The following is a 25,000-nucleotide window of genomic DNA, read 5'->3' on the forward strand; positions in this document are numbered from 1 at the left end:
ATCCTAAAGATTTTCAAAATGATATATAGCGGTTACAATGTTAAATTTATACAAAATCTGCAGATGTTAGAGCAAAAATTTATTGAATATCTCATATGCTCACTTGATCACAGATCTATAGCTCAGCTCATGGGAAAAATATGCAAGGATTGTGCGATTGAAACTAGGATCCGAGCCAGAATTTTTGGTGCCGGTTTAGCATGTGACCTACCTTTTTTTTTTTTTATTCTGGTTTATTATGTGGCCTACCTGGCTGGTTAGGTTAGGTTAGGGCACATACTAAAACTGATAGAATTTCGTAGGCCATATTCGAAAGGTAGGCCACATACTAAACCGGCACCGGTCTACCTAACCTAACCTAACCTAAGCTTTTGCTGGAAGGTGATGATAAAAAATTCCAATGATCTCTTTGTCATTCTTAGAAGATTTACGAAGTGTGTATAGCTAGAATAAATGCATGGAAATTTATGATAACATTTTTATTTTTATCTTTCTTCCTCATCTATTTCAGTCTTTCCTAGGATATGTTTGAATTAATTGTTTATCATTGAAATAAATGTATGGAAATGTGTGGTGTCGATGAGGGAGGGATTAAACAGCGGTAGCCGTCATCGTTAGTGCTCACGGGAGGTAGACCTCGCGCTAAAGTGCTCACGGGAGGTAGACCTCGCGCTGAAGTGCTCACGGGGGGTAGACCTCGCGCTGAAGTGCTCACGGGGGGTAGACCTCGCGCTGAAGTGCTCACGGGGGGTAGACCTCGCGCTGAAGTGCTCACGGGGGGTAGACCTCGCGCTGAAGTGCTCACGGGGGGTAGACCTCGCGCTGAAGTGCTCACGGGGGGTAGACCTCGCGCTGAAGTGCTCACGGGGGGTAGACCTCGCGCTGAAGTGCTCACGGGGGGTAGACCTCGCGCTGAAGTGCTCACGGGGGGTAGACCTCGCGCTGAAGTGCTCACGGGGGGTAGACCTCGCGCTGAAGTGCTCACGGGAGGTAGACCTCGCGCTGAAGTGCTCACGGGAGGTAGACCTCGCGCTGAAGTGCTCACGGGGGGTAGACCTCGCGCTGAAGTGCTCACGGGAGGTAGACCTCGCGCTGAAGTGCTCACGGGGGGTAGACCTCACGCTGAAGTGCTCACGGGAGGTAGACCTCGCGCTGAAGTGCTCACGGGAGGTAGACCTCGCGCTGAAGTGCTCACGGGGGGTAGACCTCACGCTGAAGTGCTCACGGGAGGTAGACCTCGCGCTGAAGTGCTCACGGGAGGTAGACCTCGCGCTGAAGTGCTCACGGGGGGTAGACCTCACGCTGAAGTGCTCACGGGAGGTAGCCCTCACGCTAAAGTGCTAACGGCGGGTAGATTTCAGCTAGAATAGCACCGGTAGACCTCAGGTTTCACGTGGGTAGGCTACACATGGCGGTAGACCTCACATTACTAAACCAAATTGAAATACATGTTACATGGGACAGACCAAATCATTGGCCTAAGCACTTTCCTTTAAATTACGACTAATTCACGCCAAAAGTTTCTGCTGCGAAGCTGAGTAGGCCTACAGGTTTAAACGATTTTAGTCATATCATATTCTTATGTAATGTCTAAGATCCTACAATTAATCCAATTAGCATTCGAATCTTCGATTCATTATTAAAAATCATAAGAATCTTCGTCTCTCTTACCAGGTTTGCAGAACGAACCAGGGCCACACGACGAGGACTGGCTGAGGGTCGGGAAGGAAATCACAGATGCCTTTAAAGATATTGGCTTTGTTTACTTGAAAGGACACGGAGTTCCCGAAGGTCAGGTGAGATCACGAGTTCAGTGTCTGCGTGCTTAAACTTACAGAATCTAAATGGTCTCCCCAGCCCCTTCTCTAGGTCATGCGACCTAATTTCATATATCCACATATACTTATATCATAACTAACATAGAAAATGTTTAGATTTCCATGCGTGATATTTGTCTAATGTTTTCTAGGTACGAAAAAAGTTTGATTAATGTCTCACAAATTTAAGACTCCTCTTTCTCCGAGTCCTAGGTGGTAATATTTTATCAACCGTGGGTAATTTTGATGCTATTGACACATAAACTTATTTAGTAAAGTAAAATGTCTTAACTATATAATGCAAATCAGGCTTAAAGGTTTAAAGACCGCTCATGAACAACAGAGGCAATAGTAAGTGGCAATTCCCTGATTAGTAGGACAATGCCCTAGAGACTGACCATATAAACATAAAATCAGCGTCCCTGCCCCGCCCCTCTACAACCAAGCTAGGACCGGGGAGGGCCAGGCAAAGGCTGCTGATGATTTAGCAGGTAGACCTATAGGCTCTTCCATAACCCCATCCTTAAATCACAACGATGGTGAGATTGCAGACACTACAAGAAACTATCGAGTTTGAGCGGGATTCGAACCCCAGTCCTGCGATTGTCATGCAGGGACGTTTCCAATAGGCTATTATTATTATTATTATTATTATTATTATTATTATTAGCTAAGCTACAACCCTAGTTGGAAAAGCAAGATGCTATAATTTATGCCCAAGGGCTCCAAGAGAGAAAAATAGTCCAGTGAGGAAAGGAAATAAGGAAATAAATAAACGATATGACAAAAAAGTAACAATAAAGTATCTTGAAACAGCAACAACATCAAAACAGATATGTCATCTATAAACTATAAAAAGACTTATGTCAGCCCATTCAACATAAGAGTAACATATTTCATTTCCTCCTCGTCTCTTATTTGAAATAATATATAGAATCTTTGTAAATTCTACAGGTCGAGAAACTCGTCAACTCAGGAGCAAAGTTCTTTGACTTTTCGGAGGAGGAGAAAGTCAAGTTCCCACGAGACCCGGAGAAGCAGCAGGGCTACGTAGCCGTTGGTAGAGAAAGGTGAGGAAAGATTTTATTGTATTTCCATGATTGCATGATAGAGGCTTTGTTTATCTTAAGGCGGGGCGAACGGTTCGACAGACAGGTATTTGAAGTGATATTCGAACGTGTGGTCGAACGGTTCGAAGAAAGTCTGTTCTCGCCTGACTTTTGTGGACGGGGCTTCATTGTTCACAACCCTTATGCATTTGTGGCTGACTCCACCTCTTCGAACAGTTTGACAAGCAGGTTCGACAAATGGGTTCGACGAACCGTTCGACTGTGTAAACCCCGCCTTTAACTTTTACACCATCATCATCATCATCATCATCATCTCCTCCTCCTACGCCTATTAACGCAAAGGTCCTCGGTTTAATTTCGCCGATCGTCTCTGTCTTGAGCTTTTAAATCAATACTTCGCCATTCATCATCTATTTCACGCTGCATAGTCCTCAGCTATGTAGGTCTGGGTCTTCCAACTCTTCTAGTGCTGTATGGAGCCCAGTTGAAAGTTTGGTGAACTAATCTCTTTGGGGAGTGCGAAGAGCATGCCCAAACCATCTCCATCTACCCCTCCACCATGATCTCATCCACAAATGGCACTTGAATAATCTCTCTTATGGTTTCATTTCTACATATACCGTACAATTAAATCGTATCCTGTCGTTAAATATCAACTTACTGTTCCCAATCCCAGTATTCATTAACAATAATTAGATTTACTTTTGAGCGGGGCATACTATTTTGCTATTTTTGCGTAATCTGTTTGTTTGGGATATAACCATTCACATTTTCCTTCGTTCTTTTGGGAGAACTCCTTCTTTAAAGAATTATTGAATGGAATTTCTCTTCTATAATCAGAATATTAAGAGTCGGCGAGTGCGGACTAACTTTCTTCATTGTTGACTTGACAGCACTTCGCAAATAAATTGAAACAACCTCTGTTCCATGATCTTCCACTGTCTTGAGTTAGAGAGATCTCTTGCTTGAGGGTTCACTCGGGCACACTATTCTGTTTTGTTTCTCTTCCTCTTGGTATTTTGAAGTTTTTATAGTTTATATATGAACGATTTAATTTAATGTTAATGTTATTATTGTTTTTAAACATCTCGTAGTTTTTCCTTATTTCCTTTCCTCACTGGGCTATTTTCCTTCTTGGAGCCCTTGGGCTTATAGCATCCCGCTTTTCCAGTTAAGGTTGTAGCTTAGTAAGTAGTAGTGATAATAATAATAATAATGATAATAATAATAATAAAATATATCTACATTTCAAATCTGAAATTAGGGAAAGGTAACAATGACCTTGTGCTCTGGTCTATAAAGTTTATATGAATGTTTAATTTCAATTGATTATATATTAGTAAAAAAAAAATAGTGACTGCATATGTAAGAAAGTAGAAGATGATGAATAGAGAAGTATTGATTTAAAAGCCCAAGGTAGAGACGACTGGCTAAATCTAACCGAGACCCTTTGCGTCAATAGGCGTAGGAGGAGATGATGATGATAAAGATATGTAAGAAAATCTTAGAGAAGTATTCTTGATTAACTTGTAGGTTACCGTGCACAATGTCTTGAGGATCACTTTGGAATGGATTCAATTATTATTATTATTATTATTATTATTATTATTATTATTATTACTAGCCAAGCTACAACCCTAGATGGAAAAGCAAGATGCTATAAGCTCAAGGGCTCGTGAGGAAAGGAAATAAGGAAATAAATAATTGATGAGAATAAATTAACAATATATCATTCTAAAAACAGTAACAGCGTCAAAACAGATTTACGACAACTCACTTTGACCCAGTTCGTAACTCGGGGGTTAAGTGGGGGAAGCAGATAAAAAACCTGGAAAATAAATGCAAGAGTATTAAATTGGACGATCATAGAAACACCACACCCAAGATTAGATGTTTTAAAGCCAATGTTATAGACAAAAGTTCAGTAATCATTGCAAATATCACTGGCAGCCCTAATTGTAGTTGTGGTAGTCATTTTTCAAGTACTTGCTATTAATAATAAAATATTAGTCATTTAATTCTTTCAATTTTAGGTATAGTTTTTTTTTTTTTTTAATTTTCATTTTTACGGGAAAAATTAAAGAACATTATTTTAACATTATTTTGGAACTACAATGTACCGGTAAACTCTACGGAGCGTAACTCCTTCATATCTAACCTGTTCTTCACCTCGAAATTCTTAAATTAAAATCCTAACCAGAAACCATATTGGAACGATACAACAGACTTTCCAAAGTGAAAATAAGACACGAACTTTATACGGCCACGAAACCCAGCTCTTTTAGACATGATCAGAGATATAAGCGAAGTTAGCCAAAAAAAATAAAAAAAGGAAAAACAAATCTACATTCTTACATCAGTATGTCAATTACCACGATATTTGTCTCGAGTGATTTGTTAACTCACGTTCTCAAATAGAACACACGCACGCACGATAAAGGTCAGTATTTTTTATGAACCTCGGGAAATTGATTATTTGAATATCAATGAACATTACAGGGACAGAATACAATCAGATTTAAATCCTGACAATGGATGAAGTAGTATTAGGATTCCTCTACTCTGCCAGAGAATAGAACCCCTTTATTAAAGTCGAATCAGTTTAGTCAGACTCTCAATGTAGTGTTGGTCTTCGATCAGAGTAAATATAAAAACAATTCAAGTAGAACTAAACTTAGAGAGATTACTCTTAAGTCTCATATGTGGATGAGACCATGATGAAGGGCAGATGGAGATGGTTTGGGCATGCCCTTCGCGCTCCCTGGTAGTTTTTATGAGGAATTTACCCATTGAGAAATTTTCATCTTCCTTTTTGTTTTCCTTATATATGACCACTGTTTTTGTGACGACAGCTTCCTCTTCATAACCCACTATAGTCCATTTCTTTTAGCTAGGCAGATTTGCACCGACTCGCAACGGTGCCCTTTTAGCTCGGAAAAGTTTCCTGATCGCTGATTGGTTAGAATTATCTTGTCCAACCAATCAGCGATCAGGAAACTTTTCCGAGCTAAAAGGGCACCGTTGCGAGTCGGTGCAAATCTGCCTCGCTAAAAGAAATGAAATATAGTTATTTGGTTTAGATCCGAACGAAAATCTCTTCAATTGAAAAATCAATCTTACAGTAGTGAAACTAAATAAAAAAACGGATGATTAGTTCACCAAACTTTCAACTGGGCTCCATACATCACTAGAAGAGTTGGAAGACCCAGACCTACATGGCTGAGGACTATGAAGCGTGAAATAGATGATGAATGGAGAAGTATTGATTTAAAAGTTCACTATAGAGACGACTGGCGAAATCTAACCGAGGGCCCTTTGCGTCAATATTATTATTATTATTACCATCCAAGCTACAACCCTAGTTGGAAAAGCAAGATGCTATAAGCCCAGGGGCTCCAACAGGGAAAAATAGCCCAGTGAGGAAAGGAAAAAAGGAAATAAATAAATGAAGAGAACAAATTAACAATAAATCATTCTAAAAACAGTAACAACGTCAAAACAGACATGTCATATATAAACTATTAACAGCATCAAAAACAAATATGTCATAAATAAGCTATAAAAGACTCATGTCCGCCTGGTCAACAAAAAAGCATTTGCTCCAACTTTGAACTTTTGAAGTTCTACTGATTCAACTAACCGATTAGGAAGATCATTCCACAACTTGGTAACAGCTGGAATAAAACTTCTAGAGTACTGCGTAGTATTGAGCCTCGTGATGGAGAAGGCCTGGCTATTAGAATTAACTGCCTGCCTAGTATTACGAACAATAGGCGTTAGGAGGAGATGATGATGATGATGATGGTTGTCTTTCGTCAGGATGATTTGTAATCAGATTCTACCTTGGGTAGAAAGAAACTATTCTGAGATTCATAATGCTTTATTGACCTTAAATGAATGAAATGTAAAAAGAAGCTGAATGATGTTTGATTGATTTGAGGTTTTCTGGCATCCTGACATCTAAGGTCACTGGCACATATATCATTTATTATAAATAAGTAATAAAAGAATATTCAATCATAACCATAAAAGCAAAGATGTCATTTTAAAAGTTAAATAGCTTCCAGAAGACCTGCTTCTGAAATAAAGTTAAAAATACCGCTAGCATTGTACGACACATCATGTCCAGGAATCTTGGCAAGGATGAACCTGTCATCCTCACCTCGAGCCTCAAACAGATATCGATTTCTTTCTGATGTATTTATCTTGGATCGAACGGCTGCGTTTGTTGTTATTGTTGTTGTTGTTGTTGGGGAGAATAGGCCTTATGTTCAATGTTTTAATCTTGCTAAAAGAGAAAATAAGCATATTCTTAATGTATTGAAATTATCAAAGCTGAATTAGACTCGGATGGGTGAAGTATTACTCAATTCCAAAATATGATAGCCTTTTTTTCATGTTTTATTGACTATGAATAATACTATTCATCTTTATGTGAAATTAAAAAAAAATGGAAAATTATTTAAATACACCATTACATCTTTCCACATAGGCTTCATTGCTATAAGAATTAGAAAATAAAAAAGGATTTTTTTTTCGCAAACCAGTTTTTGGTATATTATTGTGGACATCAAAGTGAAATATTCGACCTAAAAGGCAACTTAAGAATATCATTCGTGTGTTGAATTTACATTTTAAACTCTTCCCTTGATAACTTACGCCATAAAGTGTTTATAAGTAGTATTCACCATAGAGACAAATAAGACTACTTAACTATTATTATTATTATTATTATTATTATTATTATTATTATTATTATTATTATTATTACTTGGTAGTCTACAACCCTATTTGGAAAAGCAGGACGCTATTAGCTCAGGGGCTCCAACAGGGAAAATAGCCCAGTGAGGAAAGGAAACTTAAGGAAAAGTAAAATATTTCAAGAAGAGTAACATCAAGATAAATATATCCTATATAAACTATAAAAATTTAACAAAACAAGAGGAAGAGAAATAAGATAAAATAGTGTGCCCGAGTGTACCCTCAAGCAAGGAAACTCTACATGAAGACGATGGAAGACCATGTTACAGAGGCTATGGCACTACCCAAGATTAGAGAACAATGGTTTGATTTTGGAGTGTCCTTCTCCTAGAAGAGCTGCTTACCATAGCTAAAGAGTCTCTTCTACCCTACTAAGAGGAAAGAGGCCACTGAACAATTACAGTGCTCTAGTTAACCCTTCGCATGTAGAAGAATTGTTTTCTAATCTCAATGTTGTCATGTGTATGAAAAGAGGGAGAATATGTGATAAATAGGCCAGACTATTCAGTGTTTGTGTGTAGGCAAAGGAAAAATGAACCGTAACCAGAGAAAAGGATGCAATGTAGTACTGTTTGGCCAGTCAAAAGACCTCTCTAGCGGTAGTATCTTAACGGGTGGCTGGTAACCAGGCCAACCTACTATCTAGGCCTATTTATTAAATTTTCTCCCTTTTAGTCAGTTACGTGATTCTGAAAAAGTGCGAATAAAAACAATGAGTTCAACTTAAGAGTGTGACATAGACTCTCTTATTCTTAATATAATTCATGAAGGGTGTTATTGTGCATCACAGGATAGTTGAAAATAGAGCGAACTCTTCAATTGGTTGGTTTAATATTGCCTGAACCTTATGGCGATGAACACGCAGCGCTCGGGAAAACTTGTCTTACCACCACACAGTCTTTTTGATGAGAGTTGACTGCCTAAATTACACTCAATTCGGTTAATCTTCTAGCGGCGGCATATCTGACTGGTTTTGTAAATTGATAGAGAGAGAGAGAGAGAGAGAGAGAGAGAGAGAGAGAGAGAGAGAGAGAGAGAATCTGTGGGGACTATGACCTTTGGTTTAAAAATCCAATTTCGGAGAAAAGCTCAGGAGAATTCAATGAACTGGAGAGAGAGAGAGAGAGAGAGAGAGAGAGAGAGAGAGAGGAGGAGAGAGAGAGAGAGAGAGAGATTTGTGGGCCTATGACCTTTGGTTTTAAAAATCCAATTTCGGAGAAAAGCTCAGGAGAATTCAATGAACTGGAGAGAGAGAGAGAGAGAGAGAGGAGAGAGAGAGAGAGAGAAGAGAGAGGAGGAGAGAGAGAGAGAGAGAATTTGTGGGCCTATGACCTTTGGTTTAAAAATCCAATTTCGGAGAAAAGCTCATGAGAATTCAATGAACTGGAGAGAGAGAGAGAGAGAGAGAGAGAGAGAGAGAGAGAGAGAGAGGGAGAGAGAGAGAGAGAGAGAGAGAGCTATGACCTTTGATTTAAAAGTCGGAATTCGGAGAAAGCTCATGACAATCTAATGAACTGAATTAACGGAGAGAGAGAGAGAGAGAGAGAGAGAGAGAGAAGAGAGAGGAGAGAGAGAGAGAGAGAGAGAGAGAGAGATTTGTGGGGGCTATGACCTTTGGTTTAAAAATCCAATTTCGGAGAAAAGCTCATGAGAATTAAATGAACTGGAGAGAGAGAGAGAGAGAGAGAGAGAGAGGAGAGAGAGAGAGAGAGAGAGAGAGAGAGAGAGAGAGAGGCTATGACCTTTGATTCAAAAGTCGGAATTCGGAGAAAGCTCATGAGAATCTAATGAACTGAATTAATGGAGAGAGAGAGAGAGAGAGGAGAGAGAGAGAGAGAGAGAGAGAGAGAGAGAGAGAGAGAGAGAGGCTATGACCTTTGATTCAAAAGTCGGAATTCGGAGAAAGCTCATGAGAATCTAATGAACTGAATTAATGGAGAGAGAGAGAGAGAGAGAGGGGTGGGGCTATAACCTTTGATTTAAAAATCCAATTTTGGAGAAAAGCTCATGAGAATTCAATGAACTGGAGAGAAAGAGAGAGAGAGAGAGAGAGAGAGAGAGAGAGAGAGAGAAGGCTATGGCCTTTGATTTAAAAGTCGGAATTCGGAGAAAGCTCATGACAATCTAATGAACTGAATTAACGGAGAGAGAGAGAGAGAGAGAGAGAGAGAGAGAAGGCTATGGCCTTTGATTTAAAAGTCGGAATTCGGGAGAAAGCTCATGACAATCTAATGAACTGAATTAATGGAGAGAGAGAGAGAGACAGAGAGAGAGAGTGGATACCCTTTTAAATCAAATGACTTCCCTCAGGTTCGATGACATCTATTCTTATGAGATCCGCGAGGCCTATGACATCAAGAGGATTGATGGGATGTTTCCTGACGTCACCGTTCCCGAGTTCCGGCCGGCTGCTGCTGACTTCATTGACACGTGCAAAAAGTTTACAAGTCGAATTCTAACTGCAATGGCTTTGGGGTAGGTAAATCTATGAACGGTAGATTATTAAGTCATTAAAAACTGTTTTTTTAGAACTTTTCTAGATTATTTTCACCTCGAGTAAACTATCGAAGGACAGAGTGATTTCAGACAGTAATTTGTCCTGTCTTTTTAAGAGCTTTTTATTCTCTTAATTTTATCTGTACGATTTGAAATACATTTAGAAGTCTGTCATTTGTCATACTACGAGTAAACCCCCCCCTCTCTCTCTCTCTCTCCGTCTCTCTCTCTCTCTCTCTCTCTCAAACCCTAAGATTTAGATCGCAACTTCTTCATGGACACCCACCAGGAAATTTGCAGTGACAACAACGCCTCTTGTCTGCGCCTTCTTCATTACCCGCCCGTGGCCGAAGGCACTTCTGCGGGCGCCACCCGCTGTGGCACCCACACCGACTACGGCACCATCACCCTCCTCTTTCAAGACGACATGGGTGGCTTATACGTAAGAGTATCCCCAAACTCACTTTATTCGTTTAAGGCTTCATAAGAACATTTGCTGTATATTTTCATAGTACTCAGACAGATGTTAGAACTTGAAAAGTTCAAAGTTGTAGCAAATGTTTTCATGATGGACAGGCTGACATAAGTCTTTTTATAGTTTGTATATGGCATATCTGTTTGATGTTGCTGTTTTTGAAATATTTGATTGTTGATTTTTTTGCATATCGTTTATTTATTTCCCCATTTCCTTTCCACACTGGGCTATTTTTCCCAATTGGGCCCAGGTACTTATAGCATCTATTCCCAACTATAGTCTATTTCTTTTAGCGATGCATATTGCATCGACTCGCAGCGGTGCCCTTTTAGCTCGGAAAAGTTTCAGGATCGCTGATTGGTTGGACGAGATAATTTCAACCAATCAGCGATCCGGAAACTTTTCCGAGCTAAAAGGGCACCGCTGCGAGTCGGTGCAAATATGTATCGCTAAAAGAAATGGGACTATAGGGTTGTAGCTTACCTAATAATAATAATAATAATAATAATTAATAATAATAATAATAATAATAATAATAATAACATGGAACTAAACTAAATTATTGATCTTCGAAATTGTCCGAAGTAACGTAGGCCTACTGTTTGGATAAATAATTATTTTAGAATATCCTGATGTTGAAATATAAATTTATTTGCTTTATCTTTACATAGTACTTATATACATGTATATGGAATAAACTAAATTATTTATCTTTGAAATTGTTCGAAATAACGTAGGCCTACTGCTTGATAAATAGCAAAATTTTGAGATAATTCACTGTTCAAAATATTCATTTGTAAGGAAATCGTTTTTTTTTTTTTTTTTTTTTTTTTTTCCAGGTGCGTGATCGTGAAGGGACGATGGGTAAGCGCTGATCCTATTCCAGGAACCATTCTGGTGAATGTTGGGGACATCCTTCAGTTCTGGACATCGGATAAACTCATAGCTACGGTGGGGTGCCTAAGCCTGGAGTTTTGCTTATTTTGCAATCGCACGAACCTTTTGTAAAGCTTTAATCCATTCTTACACTTCTCTTGCAAATTTCAGTCATGTCCATAATGCATTTTTGTTGAAACTCTCTTCAACTCTGTCCGTAATACCAGGCAGGCAGTTAATTCTGATAGTCGGGCCTTCATCATGAGGGCTCAATACTACACAGTACTTTAGAAGTTTGATTCCAGATGCGACTAATTTGTGGAATGATTTTCCTAACCGGCTAGTTGAATCGGGTAGAACTTCAAAAGTTCAAACTTGCAGCAAATGTTTTTATGTGGACAGGTCGATATAAGTCTTTTTATATTTTATATATTAAGTATCTGTTTAATGTTGTTAATGTTTTTTTTTAGATATTCTATTTTAATTGTTCATTACTTCTTATATCGTTATTACTTCCTTATTTCCTTTCCTCTTTGTGCTATTTTTCTCTGTTGGAGCCCTTGGGCTTATAGCATCTTGCTTTTCCAACTAGGGTTGTAGCTTGGCTAGTAATGATAATATCAGTTCAAGTGGTGGCGATAACTGGCCAAGAGAAAGTACTATTTTTAAATGTCCTTATTAATAAATATAAAAATTGACGGAAACAGGCTGAGCAAGTAAAAATGGTGTTGTAGCCCTGTGACTTTAACATTCTGAAACATTTTTGTAAATGTTTTAGATGCTGTCTGGGAGATTTTGTCATGAATCCCAAACTATAGAATCTGCATGATAAAGAAAAATCGCTTTTATTTCAGGAACACAAGGTCCTGATTCCAGCCGAGGAAGTGCGACAAAGAAAATCGAGGCGATCAACTGTGTTCTTCATCACCCGGATGACCCAGTACTCATCCGGCCCATTGACGGCGCAATCCAGCTTCAAGCCCATCACAGCCAGAGAGCATGTGCTCAGGAGATTCGGGGAACCTTATAAGTATTAAGCGGGGCTTACACGATCGAACCAGGTTGACGAACCTGTTTGTCAAATGGTTCGAAGAGGCGGAGTCAGCGATAAGGTTTGTGGACATTGAAGCCCCGCCCACAAAAGTCAGACGAGAACAGACTTCTTCGAACCGTTCGACGAGCGTGTTCGACAACCAAACATTCGAACACCACTTCTATCACTTGTCTGTCGAATCGCGTCGACAAACCGTTCGACCATGCAAACCCCGCCTTGAGTATCTGCAAATTCAGTGAAATTCGCAAATATTGCAATTGTTAAAATAGATTTAGATCGATCATTAGAAGCTCAGAAGGTGTAGACCAGGGGTTCTTAACCAGGGGTGCTCGCACCCCTAGGGGGTGCGAACCTGGTTCCTACGGGGTGCGAGGATACCTGTGAAATATTGAAGAAAATAAATGTTTTTACCTACGCTTTATATTTTTTCCTAAAAAAAAAAAAAAAAAAAAAAAAAAAATTTGTTGCTTAGTCTTAAACAGTGTTCGAAGAGATATACCAAAATCTATTTTCCCAATGAAGGGATAAAGTTGCAGCAAATTCGAGTCCGGGGTACACGTATGTGATTTGGATGAACGAAGAGAAATTCACCATTTTCTCCATGAATGGGTACAAGAACTGGCCATACATTTCAATGACCCTAGTTTTGTTCAGATGCTTGCCTACTTGGCTGATGTGTTTTCAGCACTCAGTGAACTCAATCACTCTCTGCAGGGAAGGGGACTTAACATTGTGACTGCAAGCGAGAAATTGGCTGCATTCAAGGAAAAACTAGTCTTGTGGATAAAGCGTGTGAAGAGGGGGAATTTGGAAAATTTCCCCTGCCTAGAAGAGACAGTCACAGTACCTTTTGCATCTACTTACTTGTGTGAGCAAGGATTTTCTTGTCTACTTCACATCAAAACGAAAAGCAGAAATCGGCTGAATTCTGAACATGACATGCGAGTAGCACTCAGTCCTAAGACACCAAGATTTGATGCCATTATGGAGAAAAAACAGCAACAACGAAGGCACTAGGTTTACAGTGGAGTACAGCTAAAATATAATGTTATTTTGAACCAAATAAAAAAAAAATATTCTTGTTGATACATACTCATAATTTTTTCTCTTGAAAGAACTTTAAGCTGTATGAATGAATATTGAATAAAAAAAAAAGGTTTTATTATTACATGAAATTTGTATTTTTAGCTTTCTCATTTATTCAGATTCCAAGAGGGGGTGGGGTGCGAGAACTGACTGCCGATTTGAAAAGGGTGCGAATACTGAAAAAGGTTAAGAACCACTGGTGTAGACAGACATCCCCGTGTTAGTAAGTGCTGGAGGTATATGAATATTTTTCCTTATTCGCTGGTGTACAAAGTGTAAAAAAAAAAATCCAAATATAAAGTTTCATCTTTGTTTGTCTTTATTTATGTGCATCCTTTTATAAACTAAAATATTACAGAAAAAAATATTCATGTTATTCAAATGTTTCAGGGAATTCGGCACATTCTACAATATGCTCAATTGTCTAAAGAAATTTTAAACATTGTAATTTTCAGTTTCGTGAGAATTTAGCATAATATTTTGACGAGGATTTCTAGGAAACTTATATGTACTTGAATGTACTTAGATTACTTAAAAAAAGATTAAGGAAACTAATTAAATTCATGACGGATACATTGTATATTCAAATGTTCTTGAAAGATACGAGGAAATATACTAATAAATAACACGTATTAGAATGTTTCAGGGAATATCTAGTACCAGTGCGTACTTCATTGACCTGTAATTGTAAATCACAAGTTTTATATAAGGTTAACTTTTCCAAAACTGAAAGCCCAAACAGATATTTGAACATTTTCATCCCTTATTAAATAAAGATGTACAGACACTTCAAGAGGACGCCCGAAACAAAAGCTATGCCTAGGTCGCAAATAAAAACACATTTCCTTAGACAGGAAACCCTTTCTGAGCGGGGATACCCTAAAGTGGTGAAAGGCTTTGCAGATTATTATTATTATTGTTGTTATTATTACTTGCTAAGCTACAACCCTAGTTGGAAAAGCAGGATGCTATAAGCTCAGGGGGCTCCAACAGGGAAAATAGCTCAGTGAGGAAAGTGACCAAGAAAAAATGAAATACTTTAAGAAGAACAACAATATTAAAATAAATATCACTTTATAAACTCTAAAATCTTTAACAAAACAAGAGGAAGAGAAATAAGATATAAGATAGAACAGTGTGCCCGAGTATACCCTCAAGCAAGAGAACTCTAACCCAAGACAGTGGAAGCCCATGGTACAGAGGCTATGGCACTACCCAAGATTAGAGAACAGTGGTTTGATTTTGGAGTGCCCTTCTCCTAGAAGAGCTGCTTACCACAGCTAAAGAGTCTCTTCTACCTTTACAAAGAGGAAAGTGGCCACTGAGCAATTACAGTGCAGTAAGAAGAATTGTTTGGTAATCTCAGTGTTGTCAGGTGTATGAGGGCAGAGGAGACTATTCGTTTTATGTGTGGGAAAAGGGAAAATGAACCGTAACCAGAGAGGATCCAATGTAGTACTATCTGGCCAGTCAAAAGACCCTATAACTGTCTAGGGGTAGTATCTCAACGGGTGGCCATGATCAGCAAACCTGTAGTAGTCAAGGCTACCTTTTTTCATTATTATTATTATTATTACAAGCTAGGCTATAATCCTCGTTGGAAAACAAGATGCTATAAGCTCAAGAGCTCCAACAGGGAAATTAGCCCAGTGAAGAAGTGAAGAAAGGAAAAAAGGAAATATATAAAACACAAATGGATTTTCTGTAAGCGAGCAAACGAAAATTTCCCACCATCACCAACCCGCAGTAGCCAGCATGGTGACGAAAACTAGTCAAGCCCCAAACATGAATTGACATGTTTGGGACATTTGTCCTGCAATGAACTAGTATTTGTTGTTGTGGCGTAGGTAGGTTAGTAACTTAGCACCAAGCCGAGGGTCGCCAGGTAGCCAGCAACGATGACTTACCATTTTCGTAAAGCCGAAGGTCACTCATCCCATGGTGAGCTTATTACAATTGTATTATTATAAGAATAAACAAAATGCTGAATTCAATTCCCATATATATTATATATACAGCCCATATTATTTTCTTAGCCACACACCTGTTTATTTCCTTAGTGCTTCATTTACAGAGTCCAATGTGACTAGCTGGTTGTCTCATTAATGTTCAGGATTTTTTTCAAATGTTTTCACATAATTCCCCTTGATTGTTTATCTTCTTGGTTCTCACTGTAGAGGAGTACTGTAATGACATCTGTGTGCCTAGATCACAGTTCATAAACCCGTCGTACCATAGTGTAGGCATTAATGAAGGTTAGGCTAAATTGCAGCGTTCCTAGCTCACAGGTCATGCTCCCGCCGTACGCTAGTGTAGCCATAACTTAAGGCTAGGCTAAACTGCAGCGTTCCTGTTCACAGGTCATGCTCCTGTCGTACGCTAGTGTAGGCATTACTGAAGGTTAGGTTATATTGCAGCGTTCCTAGCTCACAGGTCATGCTCCTGTCGTACGCTAGTGTAGGCATAACTTACGGCTAGGCTAAATTGCAACGTTCCTAGCTCACAGGTCATGCTCCTGTCGTACGCTAGTGTAGGCATTACTGAAGGTTAGGTTATATTGCAGCGTTCCTAGCTCACAGGTCATGCTCCTGTCGTACGCTAGTGTAGGCATAACTTACGGCTAGGCTAAATTGCAACGTTCCTAGCTCACAGGTCATGCTCCTGTCGTACGCTAGTGTAGGCATTACTGAAGGTTAGGCTAAATTGCAGCATTCCTAGCTCACAGGTCATGCTCCTGTCGTACGCTAGTGTAGGCATAACTTACGGCTAGGCTAAATTGCAACGTTCCTAGCTCACAGGTCATGCTCCTGTCGTACGCTAGTGTAGGCATTACTGAAGGTTAGGTTATATTGCAGCGTTCCTAGCTCACAGGTCATGCTCCTGTCGTACGCTAGTGTAGGCATAACTTACGGCTAGGCTAAATTGCAACGTTCCTAGCTCACAGGTCATGCTCCTGTCGTACGCTAGTGTAGGCATTACTGAAGGTTAGGTTATATTGCAGCGTTCCTAGCTCACAGGTCATGCTCCTGTCGTACGCTAGTGTAGGCATAACTTACGGCTAGGCTAAATTGCAACGTTCCTAGCTCACAGGTCATGCTCCTGTCGTACGCTAGTGTAGGCATTACTGAAGGTTAGGCTAAATTGCAGCATTCCTAGCTCACTGGTCATGCTCCTGTCGTACGCTAATGTAGGCATAACCTAAAGTTAGGCTAAATTGCAGCGTTCCTGCTCACAGGTCATGCTCCTGTCATACGGTAGTGTAGGCATTACTGAAGGTTAGGTTATATTGCAGCGTTCCTAGCTCACTGGTCATGCTCCTGTCGTACGCTAGTGTAGGCATAACTTAAAGCTAGGCTAATTTGCTGCATTCTTAGCTCACAAGTCATGCTCCTGTCGTACCGTAGTGTAGGCATTACTGAAGGTTAGGCTAAATTGCAGGTTCCTAGCTCACAGGTCATGCTCCTGTCATACGCTAGTGTAGGCATTACTGAAGGTTAGGCTAAATTTCAGCGTTCGTTTGGTCCATAGCTGCACTTACGATTCAGACTTTTACTAGACATCCGTTCCTGATTCATTTCTTCAATGTTTCGTCTTATTCTTCTTGGTTCTTCTCACAAATAGGCCTACCTGTGTTCCAAACGGGCTCCTCCTAGGCCTCAGCGCCACGCAACATAGGCTAAATTTTGCGCTCAAATCCAAACTTCTTGGTTCTAACTACGATATTGTTGACACATTAAATAACTAAAAATGAACTGCGTTTCTATTTGTCAAAATGCTCAGGTCTGTGTTCAAAATTAAAGTCCTCGTTATTGGAAATATAGTTTATCATGTCCCGTTTTTTTATGATTTCCTAGTTGACTCTAGTCAGACTAAAATTGTCTATATATTTCATGTATGGTTTTCTTTACATTCGACTCATACATTAAACGAAGCTAATTGTATTAATACATTTTATTGTTAATTTTCCTATACGTAGGCATACTTATCAGACTGCTGCAAAAATTATTCCCTCCATGCGAAATTTTGTAATAAAACAGCAAAAAGAACTAATTTGTCTTCGAATTTAAGGGCTTACCCATAAAAAAAAAATCAACATCAACATGCAACTTCCGTGGAAGATATAACAAAGTCATTATCGTATGACTAAACCTTTTATCTAATCTTATCAAAAGAACATTCTTGATAACAGCCTGAATGAAACCATCTTTTGTGTCGATACATACGTTCCTGTAGTTGCCCAAAAAGACATTGATTTTTCTAGTGCTCGGATTATATTGTGATTCTTCGTCGCCCAGAAAAGGTTGTTATTATTATTATTATTATTATTATTATTATTATTATTATTATTATTATTATTATTATTATTATTAAGCCACAACCCTAGTTGGAAAAGCGGGATGCTATAAGGCCAGGGGCTCCAACAGGAAAAATAGCCCAGTGAGCAAAGGAAACAAGGAAAAATAATATAAGAACAGTAAATTCCGTGTACGGTTTAATATAAACAGAATGGTAGGTTAGTAAACGCTAGAATTACTATTTATATTGTCTTTCTTAACATATCATTAGTCTAAGATAATAGAATATATGTGTAGTTATGTATACTTCAAATTAACATCAAATAGGCCTACTGTTTGCTAAGCATTAAAAAATCTTGACGGAAAGTTTTTTTTAAACGAGTTTGACAGTGAAGACTTTTTTTCTTTTAACTTCTAACCATATTTAAAGATTATTTTTAACACTGTTTTCCGTTTCCTAAGTATTCCAAAAGTCAAGGCAGTTAATTCTATTAGCCAGGCCTTCTCCATCATGAGGCTCAATACTACACAGTATTCTAGAAGTTTTATTCCAGCTGTGACCAAGTTGTGGAATGATCTTCCTAATCGGGTAGTTGAATCAGTAGAACTTCAAAAGTTCAAAGTTGCGGCAAAGGTTTTTATGTTGAACAGGCTGACATGAGTCTTTTCATAGCTTATTTATGACATATCTATTTTGACGTTGTTATTGTTTTTAGAATGATTTATTGTTAATTTATTCTCATCACTTTTTATTTCCTTATTTCCTTTCCTCACTGGGCTACTTTTCCCTATTGGAGTCCTTGGGCTTATAGCATCTTACTTTCCAACTAGGGTTGTAGCTTGGCTAGTAATAATAATAATAATAATAATAATTCCAATTAATGGCTCTATTGATTAACGTCATTTAACGTTTTTTTTTTTTTTTTTTTTTTTTTTTTGTATTCCTCATAGAATCTTGATTATAAATGATAATACCAGTAATTATCATTATCATTAATCTTTATCATTATAATTTTCAGTGTTTTTAGTTTATTTTGCCGTTATTGTTGTCATATTAGTTGTTTATCTGGTTGAACTCTGAAAGGGTAAAACAATCGTGGTATATTTCACCCCCCCCCCCCAAAAAAAAAATCCTTTGTCTCACATGACATCAGTAAGAAAGTATTTGTGGAGTCGAGATAGGAACAGTCATATAATACACGCAAATACAAGAAATAAAAGCTACATACATAAGTGCGCGCGCACGCAAGCACACACACGTGTATATATATATATATATATATATATATATATATATATATATATATATATATATATATATATATATATATAACTAGTGTATGAAACTAAAAATGAAAATTTCAGATATATATATACTGTATATATATATATATATATATATATATATATATATATATATATATATATATATATATATGTGTGTGTGTGTGTGTGTGTGTGTATATATAATATATATATATATATATATATATATATATATATATATATATATATTAAGTTACATCTTTGAAGTTTTCAACTTTTAGTTCGTTCATGAACAAGTAACATGACATACAGTATCAGTAACATACTAGTCCTCTACATGCGCAATTTAATTGGTCATTGATATCAGACTTTAAAAACAGGCAATATATCTCGTAATAACATGGTAGTAGCCTAATCACATGTCACTCATATGATTCAGTGATTTATTTTCTTTCTTTTAAGAATATCACTAACCGGTACCCGTGTCTTTCATGATAGGCACACTTTACACTGTTTACATTCGCGTTTGATGCAAATTTCTGGGCCGTCGTTGTTAACAGCCGCTTTATCTATAATGGAGTATTTCACCTGATTGTCTTTTAATCATGAAATACCCAAAAAAGTTCTTTATTCTCATTATGGAAATTTCAATAGTATCTTTGTTGGAATATAGATAGATAGATAGATAGGTGTTTGACTGTTTATATTAGTAATATCATAAGTAATAAGAATGAAACTACTTCTAGCTCCATGTATGTCACTATAATTACCTTCATGTTGCAGAATATAGCTGACAGCTCCATCAGGGAGAGTGAATCACTAATATTCACTGACAAAATGAATGACGAATCACCCAAAGCCGAATCACAGGGTGAAACTCTTCTCCTTCGATGGGATCTTAGGAACATTGAAATCAGAACTCGGAGCGTTGAGAAAACGCTTGAGCCTCTTGTGATACAGGTATGTCAAAGTCCATCTTTTACCACCTGGTAAGATATCATAACTCCTAAACCGAAATAACTCAATATGACTACGAAAAGGATGACTGGAGTGATATAAGAATCTTTGATATGTTATGCTAATTTTATGATGAAACGACGTGTAGGCCTATGCAAAAACACAAAATTTATGTTGCTTTCTTGTTGCTTGATACTGGTTGAGCTTAACAACTACAGGTTACAGAACTGTAACCTGTAATTGTTAAGGTCACCTAGTTCCAAGCAACGAGAAAGCAACACAAATTTTGTGTTTTTGTATAGGCCTACACGTCGATTCATCAGAACTGTATTTTGTGGATATATGCTAGTCTAGGAAGTGAAGTTCTATGGACAAATATAGCAAGAACAAGTCTTTCTCGCAGGTAACCACCCTAGTCAACTCAAATGGATCCTCGAGGAAGAAAAAAGGGAAGAGTAAACGAGCCCACGTACTGGTGGCTGCCGTTGAAGCAGCAACAGCGCATTTCATCGAACAAGGAAAGATTATTGCCAAGGAGAATCCGGACATCAGTAAAGAAATGCTCGATACTGTAGAGGAGGTCAGGAAAGCAGGTTAGTGCTAGTGGCCGTGGGCTATAGTTATGAAATTTGCATTCCAATAGATATGATGCAAAATATTTAAAACTGCGAGTCTGTGACCCTAAATTGTTCGACTCTGACATCTTAGACGACGATTTTTACAGTAGGTTTTGCCACTCAGCATAGGCCTAAGTAGTTTCTCGTGGTTGGAGATTCTCCAATTGCCATTGCTTATGATTCTGTAGTATATGAAAGTTGAATAATGCACACACATAGATACATGCATACACACACACACACACACACATATATATATATATATATATATATATATATATATATATATATATATATATATATATATAGAGAGAGAGAGAGAAGAGAGAGAGAGAGAGAGAGAGAGAGAGTGAGAGAGATACATATATATATATATATATATATATATATATATATATATATATATATAATGTGTGCGTGTGTGTACTGAAAATAGAAAATAATTCCACATTTGGTCCCAGTGGGAATAAAACTTCTAACATACTGTTTAGGCCTAGAAACGTCGCCGAGCCTCATAACTGGTATAAGAGTAGTGTAGAGGAATGATCTGAAGCAAAATCCTTCTAAAATACACGATGAAAGTGTCCAAGTAATTGTGCAAAAGTCAGACATCATCTTATGAAAGATTACCCTACACATTTTTTTTTCTTTTTTTTTCTTGGCAGATATTTAACTAAATTGTCTGATCCTCCGACAACTATGGATAGTTTTTGTTTTTGTTTAAATGCCTGGCAGATATTTAACTAAACTTGTCTGATTCTTCGACAACTACCGGTAGTTTTTTTTTTTTTTTCTAAATGCCTGACAGATACTCAACTAAATTTGTCTGATTCTTCGACAATTACCGTTAGTTTTTGTTTAAATGCCTGGCAGATATTTAACTTCACTTCTCTGATTCTTCGATAACTACCGGTAGTTTTTTTTTTTTTTTTTTTTTTTTAAATGCCTGGCAGACATTGAACTTAACTTGTCTGATTCTTCTACAACTACCGGTAGTTTTTTGTTTAAATGCCGGGCAGATATTTAACTTAACTTGTCGGATTCTTTGACAACTACCAGTAGTTTTGTTTTTAAATGCCTGGCAGATATTTAACTAAACTTGTCTTTTTCTTCAACTACCGGTAGTTTTATTTTTGTTTTTTAAATGCCTGGCAGATATTTAACTTAACTTGTCGGATTCTTCGACAACTATGGGTAGTTTTTTTCTTTAAATGCCTGGCAAATATTTAACTTGTCTGGTTCTTCGACAACTACCGATAGTTTTTGTTTAAATGCCTGGCAGATATTTAACTTAACTTGTCGGATTTTTTGACAACTACCGGTAGTTTTGTTTTTAAATGCCTGGCAAATATTTAACTAAACTTGTCTGATTCTTCGACAACTACCGGTAGTTTTGTTTTTAAATGCCTGGCAGATATTTAACCTAACTTGTCGGATTCTTCGACAACTATGAGTACAGTAGTTTTATTTTTTAAATGCCTGGCAGATATATAACTAAACTTGCCTTTTTCTTCAACTACCGGTAGTTTTATTTTTGTTTTTTAAATGCTTGGCAGATATTTAACTTAACTTGTCGGATTCTTCGACAACTATGGGTAGTTTTTTTTTTTTTGAAATGCCTGGCAAATATTTAACTTGTCTGATTCTTCGGCAACTACTGGTAGTTTTTTTTTTTTTTAAAGTCTGGTAGATATTGTGCTTAACTTGTCAGATTCTTTAACAATTATGGGTAGTTTTTTTTTTAAATGCCTGGCAGATATTTAACTTAACTTGTCTGATTCTTCGACAACTATCGGTAGTTTTTTTTTTTTTTTTTTAAATGCCTGGCAGATATCTAACTTAACTTGTCGGATTCTTTGACAACTACCGGTAGTTTTGTTTTTAAATGCCTGGCTATGGGTAGTTTTTGTTTTGTTTGAATACCTGGCAGATATTTAAAGTAACTTGTCTGATTCTTTGACAACTGCCAGTAGATTTTTTTTTTAAATCCCTGGCAGATATTCAACTAATTTTGTCTGACTCTTTGACAACTACCATTAGTTTCTTTTTTAATGCCTGGCAGATATTTAATCTAATTTGTCCGATTCTTCGACAACTACCGGTACATTGCTTTTTTTGTTTAAATGCTTGGCAGATATTTAACTTAACTTGTCTGAGTCTTCGATATCTATTTTTTTTGTTTAAATGCCTGGCAGATATTTAACTTAACTTGTCTGATTCTTCGACATATACTGGTAGTTTTGTTTTTGTTTAAATGCCTATCAGATATTTCACTCAACTTCTCTGATTCTTTGATATCTAGTTTTTTTTTTTAAATGCCTGGCAGATATTTAACTTAACTTGTCTAATTCTTCGACAACTACCGGTAGTTTTTTTTTTAATGCCTATCAGATATTTAACTTAACTTGTCTGATTCTTCGATATCAAATTTTTTTTTTTTTAAATGCCTGGCAAATATTCAACTTAACTTGTCTGATTCTTCGACAGCTACCGGTAGTGTATTTTGTTTAAATGCCAGGCAGATGTTTGACATTTGACCACATCACAATGTATCTTAACCCTCCACTTCCTCTGCTTCAAGGGGAGGACATGTCCAGCAGCGCCAAGGCATTCGCCGAGGACCCCTGTTCGAGCAGCAAGCGAAAGACGATGGTCCAGGCTGCGAGAAAACTCCTGGCTGCTGTCACGAGACTGCTCATTTTGGCTGACATGGTGGATGTCTACAGACTGCAGAAGAGACTGAAAGGGGTGAGGGACTGATGGGAAATACTTGTTGGCAGTTTATGTTGCACAGTCTCTCTCTCTCTCTCTCTCTCTCTCTCTCTCTCTCCTCTCTCTCTCTCTCTCTCTCTCTCTCTCGTCATTGAATAATAATAATGTATTTGGTGTTAGTTGATACCATATAATTCACAATATTAGAACTCTCTCTCTCTCTCTCTCTCTCTCTCTCTCTCTCTCTCTCTCTCTCTCTCTCTCTTGTCTTTGTATAAAATCACAATATTCTCCCTCTCTCTTGTATGAATAAAATCACAATATTTATGTCTCTCTCTCTCTCTCTCTCTCTCTCTCTCTCTCTCTCTCTCTCTCTCTCTCTCTCTCTCTCTCTCTGTATAAAATCACAATATTTATCTCTCTCTCTCTCTCTCTCTTCTCTCTCTCCTCTCTCTCTCTCTCTCTCTCTCTCTCTCTCTTGTCTTTGTATAAAATCACAATATTCTCCCTCTCTCTTGTATGAATAAAATCACAATATTTATGTCTCTCTCTCTCTCTCTCTCTCTCTCTCTCTCTCTCTCTCTCTCTCTCTCTCTCTCTCTCTCTGTATAAAATCACAATATTTATCTCTCTCTCTCTCTCTCTCTCTCTCTCTCTCTCTCTCTCTCTCTCTCTCTCTCTCTCTCTCTCTTGTCTTTGTATAAAATCACAATATTCTCCCTCTCTCTTGTCTTTGAATAAAATCACAATATTTATCTCTCTCTCTCTCTCTCTCTCTCTCTCTCTCTCTCTCTCTCTCTCTCTCTCTCTCTCTCTCTCTCTCTCTGCAATAAAAAAAAAACATATTAGCTGGCCCCCATCTAAGATACCATATTTAGAACATACCTTCATTGCCCTATAATGTAACAGAACTTGAACCGCAGGTTGAGGATGACATAGAAAACGTGAAAAACGCTTCGAGCAACAGCGAACTGTTGGAGAAATTCCGCATCTTCAACCAGAACACGGAGGACCTCATCAAGCAAGCGGCGAGACGCCAGCAGGAGCTCAAGGATCCCAGACTGCAGGATGATTTGGCGGCCGCTAGGGCAGTTCTCAAGAGAAACTCGGCGCTGCTGCTGACGGCTTCGAAGGTAGATGTCACTTCAGTTTCCGTTAATGTTGTTGTTATTGTTATGGTTTCTGATATTATCACCGTTGGTGTTGATAGCATCTTTTACTGATTTTCCAACTAGGGTTGTAGCTGAGCTTGTAATAATAATAATAATAATAATAATAATAATAATAATAATAATAATAATAATAATAACTGGTAATGTTGCTATTGTTGTTGGTACTGGTATTCTTCTTCTTCTTCTTCTTCTTCTTCCTCTTATTATTATTATTATTATTATTATTATTATTATTATTATTATTATTATTATTATTATTTCCTCCGCCAACGAAGTTGGGAGGGGGTCATATTTTCGCAGTTGTTTGTCTGATTGTTTGTGTGTGAACAAATTCCTGTCCACAATT

The 25,000-nt window shown here is 37.7% G+C and overlaps 1 protein-coding gene and 1 pseudogene across 1 annotated transcript in view; both read left to right on the forward strand.

Moving 5' to 3' along the window:
• The window catches only part of LOC137650511 (uncharacterized), a 16,096-nt pseudogene extending 3,141 nt beyond the window's left edge, over positions 1–12,955 (forward strand).
• Positions 12,956–17,823: 4,868 nt separating this feature from the next.
• Positions 17,824–25,000, forward strand: part of LOC137651219 (catenin alpha-like) — a 30,860-nt gene continuing 23,683 nt past the window's right edge. The window contains exons 1-5 of the mRNA XM_068384407.1: positions 17,824–17,935; positions 19,980–20,156; positions 20,557–20,746; positions 23,352–23,518; positions 24,406–24,615. Of these exons, the coding sequence (XP_068240508.1) occupies positions 20,034–20,156; positions 20,557–20,746; positions 23,352–23,518; positions 24,406–24,615 (690 nt within the window). The 5' untranslated portion in view covers positions 17,824–17,935; positions 19,980–20,033. The remainder of the gene's footprint in view (positions 17,936–19,979; positions 20,157–20,556; positions 20,747–23,351; positions 23,519–24,405; positions 24,616–25,000) is intronic.

The sequence above is a fragment of the Palaemon carinicauda genome, chromosome 12 (genome assembly GCF_036898095.1).
Source record: "Palaemon carinicauda isolate YSFRI2023 chromosome 12, ASM3689809v2, whole genome shotgun sequence".
Lineage (NCBI taxonomy): Eukaryota > Metazoa > Arthropoda > Malacostraca > Decapoda > Palaemonidae > Palaemon > Palaemon carinicauda.